This window comes from Cynara cardunculus (genome assembly GCF_001531365.2).
Source record: "Cynara cardunculus var. scolymus isolate 2C chromosome LG 10, CcrdV1, whole genome shotgun sequence".
Taxonomy (NCBI): Eukaryota; Viridiplantae; Streptophyta; class Magnoliopsida; order Asterales; family Asteraceae; genus Cynara; species Cynara cardunculus.
Window position 1 is genome coordinate 16888409 of NC_037537.1, and position 6466 is coordinate 16894874.

Consider the following 6466-nt stretch of genomic DNA (forward strand, 5'->3'; position numbering starts at 1 on the left):
AATAATAATTAAATATAATATATTTTTAAAATTGATTTGATGTTTTCTAAATTTTAAACTCAACGCAATTTCCAACACAATCAACACACCCTGTAAGGGGTGCCATTAGCACCCCCTATGTTTGATGTACAAAAAGAATCGCAAGGACGGTCGCCATTCTGAACTGACAACGTCTCTGGGATTCCGACGAATTTCAACTATCACGAATGGCGACTCTCAATTTGGGATCATCAATCCCCGTCCCAAGCATCAAAGAACTCGTAGCCCAACCTCTCGACACCGTGCCTCTGCGGTACATAAGGGACCTCGACGCTGACTATCCTACCGCTGCCGCTTTCCCCGGCGACTCTTCAGTTCAGCTGCCGCTCTTGGATATGGCCAAGCTCGTTGACCCACAATATCAAGAGATAGAACTTCAAAAGCTTCATGATGCATGCAAAAATTGGGGCATCTTTCAGGTCAATCATATTCATCTGTTCTACAATTCCTTTTCTTAATCATCTTATTTTGTGAGAATTGAAACAGCAGGATCGCTTAATTAGACTGCAATTTATCTAGTAGTTATATATCACTATTTGGTAGCGGCTTAATGATACAGTCAATTGAAAAACACAGTTCTTTTTCTCTATGAAAAAACCCTCTCAAAACAAAAGGCTTCACGATCTATAATGATAGATTGCTCCACACAGACAACTTTATCTATACAAGACTTAATAGAAAATCAACCAAACAGCCAACTTTGTGATCGATTCTTACATTTCTACGTTCTGCTTAATCTCTTAAGTTGCAGTTAATAGGTCATGGAGTTCCCGATGAATCGCTAAAAGCTATGCATAAAAAAACTCAAGAGTTCTTCGACCTATCCCCTGAAGATAAAAACCAGTATGCACAAAAACCTGGAAGTCTAGAAGGTTATGGTCAAGCGTTTGTGATATCCGAAGACCAAAAGCTGGAATGGTGTGATATGATCTTCCTCAAGGCCATTCCCACTCACACGAGGAAATTAGAGTTTTGGCCCGAAGAACAACCTCGCAATTTCCGGTATGATGATTACTTTGTTATTTCCCCCCGTGAAAAAGGTCGAAATACGAGTTTTGAAGTACATAATCGATATGGATCTTGCTGCATTTACTTTACTTGTCGAGTTTGTTAGGAACTAACACACACACTACAACAAAATTGAGTTTGAGTTCATAGTATGCAGATAGTATCCTATTTTGTAGGACCAAATCTTTGTATGTCCTATGTTGTAATAGGTTTATAAAACATGTTTGGGCGTCTTAACAAGCTTTTTAGGACACTTTTAAAACAAAATGTCTTATCAGCCCTTTTATAGGACACTTTTAAGAAGTGTCATGTAGAACACATCTTTCAATAGGACACTTGTTCAGTAAGATACATTTTCAAATAGTATCCTATAAAGGGCTAATATAACACTTTGTTTCAGAAGTGTTCTAAAAAATTGTTAAAGACGTCCAAAAATGTCATATAAACTTGTTACAACACCTTTAGACAGGACATATAAGTGTTTTGTTCTATAAACTTAAGTCCTATAAAGTAGTTTATTAGGACGCTCGGCCATTTTTGGTCACTATAAACCCAATTTTGTCGTAGTGACATGTTTAATTGGCCTCTTTATTGTTGAATAAACTATTTTTGGGCCACTCTACTATCAAGTTTATTTAATAATGTTCGATGTTTTGAGTTTCTTTTGTTTATTATTGAGTTCGAGTGACGAAAAAAGAAAGTTGTTTTTATGTGAATTAGGGAAGCATTGCATGTATACTCGCATGATATGAGGAAGACTGCAGTTTCCATAATTGGGTTCATAGCCATGGCTTTGGGGCTCGATTTCAAAGATTTCCGTGAGGTTTTTGAAGGAGGAAACTATGATGTGAGGATGAATTGCTACCCACCTTGTCCTGAGCCTGAACGGGTTATTGGTATATCGTCTCATGCTGACTTATCTGGAATCACACTCTTGACTGATTGCGGTGATATCCCTGGATTGCAAGTCCTAAAAGATGGCCGATGGGTGTTTGTTGAACCTATAACGGATGGAATGGTTGTAAATATTGGCATCATAATGGAGGTATGTCAACTCGGACTTCCTTTTTTAGAATACGTAACTTTGACCTTCAAGGTTAAATGAACTACTTTTTAACTTGAAATTTAGAATGTTTGGTTGGTTTTCTATCAAGTCCTGACTGGGAAGGTTCTTGTTTAGGAGGGTTTTGTCATAGATGGAAGAAACAGTTTTTAGTTGGAAGGGGCAGGTTTGGAAAAAACTTGGCTTTCTGCATATAGCTCTCATGAAGAAGCTTACTGAAGAAGTCAATTTCTATATGACTATATCATTAAGTCACTACCATATAGTCATGTATAGGTGATTGAATAAGCTGCGAGTCCCATTAAGCTGCTAACAAACATACTCCCTCTATTTCCTTTCGTATTTAGCATGCTTACACTAAAAACAACGTCCTTTTATCTTTTATTGGTGTTTTGATTATTGCAGATAGTGAGCAATGGAGTTTACAAAGCTCCTTATCACAGAGCGGCAGTAAATAGACATAAAGACAGGTTTTCGATAGTCACATTTTGCTATCCGTCCAAGAAGTTTGACATTAAGCCAGCCAAAGAACTGATCAATCCAGACTCATTGGCTTTATACAAGTCCTTTACAAACGATGAATACTTTCGAAGCTTCTACGAACGCACTGAACTCAGTGATGACGGGGTTCCATTCATTGATACCGTGAAAATCTAACACCACGAAGAGCTTCAAATTCCTGTAAGTTGGTCTTACATTGAAACTTCCACAATCTCCCTTAGTTTTCTTTGAGGGTTTTGGAGTATGAGTTATAATTATAGATTGATAGCAATTTACAGCAACATGCATCTAAAGTCTGCATGAAATAAGCCAACCAATACTTGCTAAACAGTCCTAACAAGTGCTAGATGTTACATTTTTATGATCATGAATATGCTAAACAACCATCTCTAGATGTGGATGTACACCACCTCATTGGTAGCAAAACCACATTAAATCCTCGTGTTGTTATTGTTTTGGCTTGTTAGCAAAACCACAGACACAAGTTGTTACAAAGTAAGTTATGGAATTTACAATGGACTCGATGAATAAATGGTTTTTTTATGAATATTTTTATTCATGAAATAATGAGCTTTTGTAAACATGTTTAATTTATAATATTGTAATTAAATCACCTCCACCCTAAGTTAAACTGGTGCTTGTTGGTGTACCTGGTGAATTAAGCATGTGAATTTTTTTTATTATTCTGTTATTGTTTATGCTAAAGTAATTAAATATTTTCCATGCAATTTTTTTCTTCATATTTTTCGTTCTTATGGTTTTATCTATACCATATTAAAAAAGACCAAGTTATGATTATCTTGAATTTTTAATAGGTACAACCAATTAAGGATATTGTACAACTCTTAAAGCTTACAACCTCCTACGATCTATCACCAAATCATTTAAATTTCAATATTACATTTCTATCACCAAATCATTTAAATTTCAATATTACATTTAAATCCTGGAGCCATAATTGAACATCCCTCCCTCAAACAAAAGGCTTCTAATGCAAACTCAAAAGGATAATGGTTAGAACCTTTCACAATTAGAAGCTTCAAATGCAAACTCAAAAGGCTTCTGAATTTCACTCAGATATTCAAAAACTCGATTTTCCTAAAGCAATTCTCTTCATAAAATAAGTAGAGGTTTCGGGATCACCGCCAGTGGCATTGCCCCTAAGATCCCGCAAGGGGGCACAACCCTCTTGACCACTACCTTATAGTAATTAATCTAATGTGATAAAGACAACATTTTAGCGTGCACTATGCACCTCCTAACTCACATTATGTCTGTCCTTTTCACGTTGTCGAGCCCTTATAAATCACAACTACAACTACAACTTCACTAGAATATTTGATGACACTAAATTCACACAATAATAAAGAATCTGAAATAACAAGATTTTTAAATTGTTACTTAACGATTTAGGAATTTAAAAAGAAACAAGAAGAATCCTAATTTTAGCCAAGGCCCATTTAAAGAAGTGGTCTCATGACTTTAAGTTAAAAGCCCAAAACATCCAACATAATGCAAAAAACTCTTGAAATATTAATATCATATCATTTACAGCATTTTTAAAATGAATAAGATACAAATTTTGGCCTTTTTTTTGTTTTAGTAGATTTTTCAAAAACTTCTTCGAGATGGAGGAAGATAAAATATTATTATTTTTTTCAAATTTTGAGGGGTAAAATGTGAAAAATAGCAATTTACTTTTACGAATTTTCTTACTATAGCATTGTACTTTTAGTTTTGCTTATTACAACAATATACTTTTAAAATATTTTTTATTAGGGCATCGTACTCTAAAAAATTTACCGGTTATTGCATTAGGTAACATGTTACCTATTGAACAGGTTTTTTCTTGTCGATGTGTCAAACTTAAAATGACATGGAAGCCACATAGGATAACTTGTTACACATGAGAAATGCACGAAATAACAACTTACTTTACAAATTTCTTTTGTACTTTCAGTTTTTCTTATTACATCAATATACTTTTAACATATTTTTTTTATTAGAGAATCGTACTTTCAAAAATTTACCTGTAATAGCATTGGGTACAAGAGGTAGAACAGGTTCATAAAAAGGGGTGTTAAAAAGGTAATATGAAATCTTTGCGTTTCATATTAATTTTGTATATCAATTGCATACTAATTTGAGCATGAACCATCTTAAGTGGAATCACAACCAAAGCTCATCCCGAAAAAAAAAAGGAGGCCAAGTGAAAGGATAACTTTGAACAAACTACGGAAAAATACTGTTGCGAAAGATGGAGAAGGTAGTAGTTGTGACAAAGCGATTCCACTTGATTAAATATCATTGTTAGACTAATGTGAATAGGATGAGTTTTTTTTTTAAAAGATGTTCCACTTGTTTAGTTTTTGGCATTACAAAGTAAGCCCTGAAATTTACGATGAACGAATGGTTTTTTATGAATATTTTATTTTTGAAATAGTGATCTTTTGTAATAGAAATTGGTGATGTTATAATAAAGTAATTTTAAAAGTACAATACTATAATAAGAAATGTCATGTCAGCACTATCGTACATATAGACAGTTTACGTGGACGATGAGGTAGCAAAGAAACTTGGTATAATGGGTAAATTTAATTTAAAAAGGTTACACAATGCTATAACGGATAAATTTTTGAAAGTACGATGCCCTAATAAAAAAATATTTTGAAAGTACTTTGTTGTAATAAAAAAAATTGAATGCTATAATAAGAAAATTTGTAAAAGCAGGTTGTTATTTCGTTCAATATAAATCTTTAAAAATAATTGCTTAATACTGAGAAAATAATATTCCCCTCGTCTCAAAATAAGTATACACGTTTCTATTTTAAATGCTTCTAAAAATAATTGTATCCTCCAGTCCTAATCTAAGTGTCCTATAAGTACCTACTTTCCTAAAATAAGTGTCCTATAAGAAATTTTTTAATTCCTCTTTTACTAAGGAGCCGTTTACTAAACGTTTACTTGGTAAGTGTTTACCGAATAAATTTCCTCATCGGATAAACATGACAAGGGCCAAGAATCTTATTGGGTAAGAGCGATAAGAATGATGAAGAGTTTTATTTGGTAAGCGAATATTAGAACGCTTACCCAAGTAAGCGTTTACCCAATAAATTGTTGCATTCAATACGTTTTGGTGTACTAAATCCTTACGCATCAAAATAAATTATAGTGTTGACTCCTATAGATAAACATTTACCGAGTAAGCATTTGGGTAAACAACCCCTAAAAGTAAAATTATTATTTGACTAATTAAAATTTAAAAAGTGTAATAATTACACAGTTCTAAAAATGTGTACCTTTTTACTATGAACATTTATTTTTGGATGAATGAGGTATTTTATTAGTTTCACCAATAAGAGTTAAAAAATTAAAATTAAAATTTAATTAAATGTATTAAATTTTTAATTATATAATTAATGTTGTAATCTATAAAATGGAGATATGTTGGAGTTGAATGAAAAAAAATGAAATTTTGATTCTTGACTCTACATTTTGAAAAATCTATTAAATATGCTCTTAGGTTTCACATTCCTAACTAGAGGTGGCCAAAATTCGGTCCCGGGCCGGGCCTTAACCGGTCCCTACGGGGCCTAATCGCGACAAAAACCGGCGGTAACCGGTCCCGACATAACCGGTCCCGGTCCCGGTGATTTTTCTTGTAACCGGTCAAGGTTATTAGTAACCGGTTGTCCCAACCGGTCCCCGTCCCGGTCCCATAACCGGTCCCGACCGGGCCTATTCAAAAAAAAAAAATGATTTTTTTTAAATTTTTGGTTATTAATAAATTTTTAATATGTTATTAATATGTTTGTAATATGATATTTTGAATATGTTTTATTATAAATACATTTT

The 6466-nt window shown here is 33.5% G+C and overlaps 1 protein-coding gene across 2 annotated transcripts; it reads left to right on the forward strand.

Annotated features, from left to right (window-relative positions):
• The first annotated feature begins 123 nt into the window (after positions 1-123).
• Positions 124-2991, forward strand: LOC112518905 (protein SRG1-like). 2 transcript variants are annotated; one of them, XM_025126692.1, is made up of 4 exons: positions 124-458; positions 791-1041; positions 1768-2092; positions 2516-2991. In XM_025126692.1, the coding sequence occupies exons 1-4, from the start codon at positions 207-209 to the stop codon at positions 2765-2767; spliced, it is 1080 nt and encodes a 359-aa protein (XP_024982460.1). In that variant the 5' UTR covers positions 124-206; the 3' UTR covers positions 2768-2991. The 2 variants fall into 2 exon arrangements, with proteins under 2 accessions (XP_024982460.1, XP_024982459.1); XM_025126691.1 differs by having other exon boundaries at positions 130-458; positions 785-1041.
• Positions 2992-6466: the final 3475 nt, after the last annotated feature.

What these genes read in the sequence shown, in the direction of transcription:
- LOC112518905 (XM_025126691.1), top strand. Translation starts at nt 207, where the DNA reads ATGGCGACTCTCAATTTGGGATCATCAATCCCCGTCCCAAGCATCAAA. An exon ending in GAACAACCTCGCAATTTCCG is followed by an intron (nt 1,042 to 1,767) that starts GTATGATGATTA and finishes TATGTGAATTAG; the next exon opens with GGAAGCATTGCATGTATACT. An exon ending in ATATTGGCATCATAATGGAG is followed by an intron (nt 2,093 to 2,515) that starts GTATGTCAACTC and finishes TGATTATTGCAG; the next exon opens with ATAGTGAGCAATGGAGTTTA.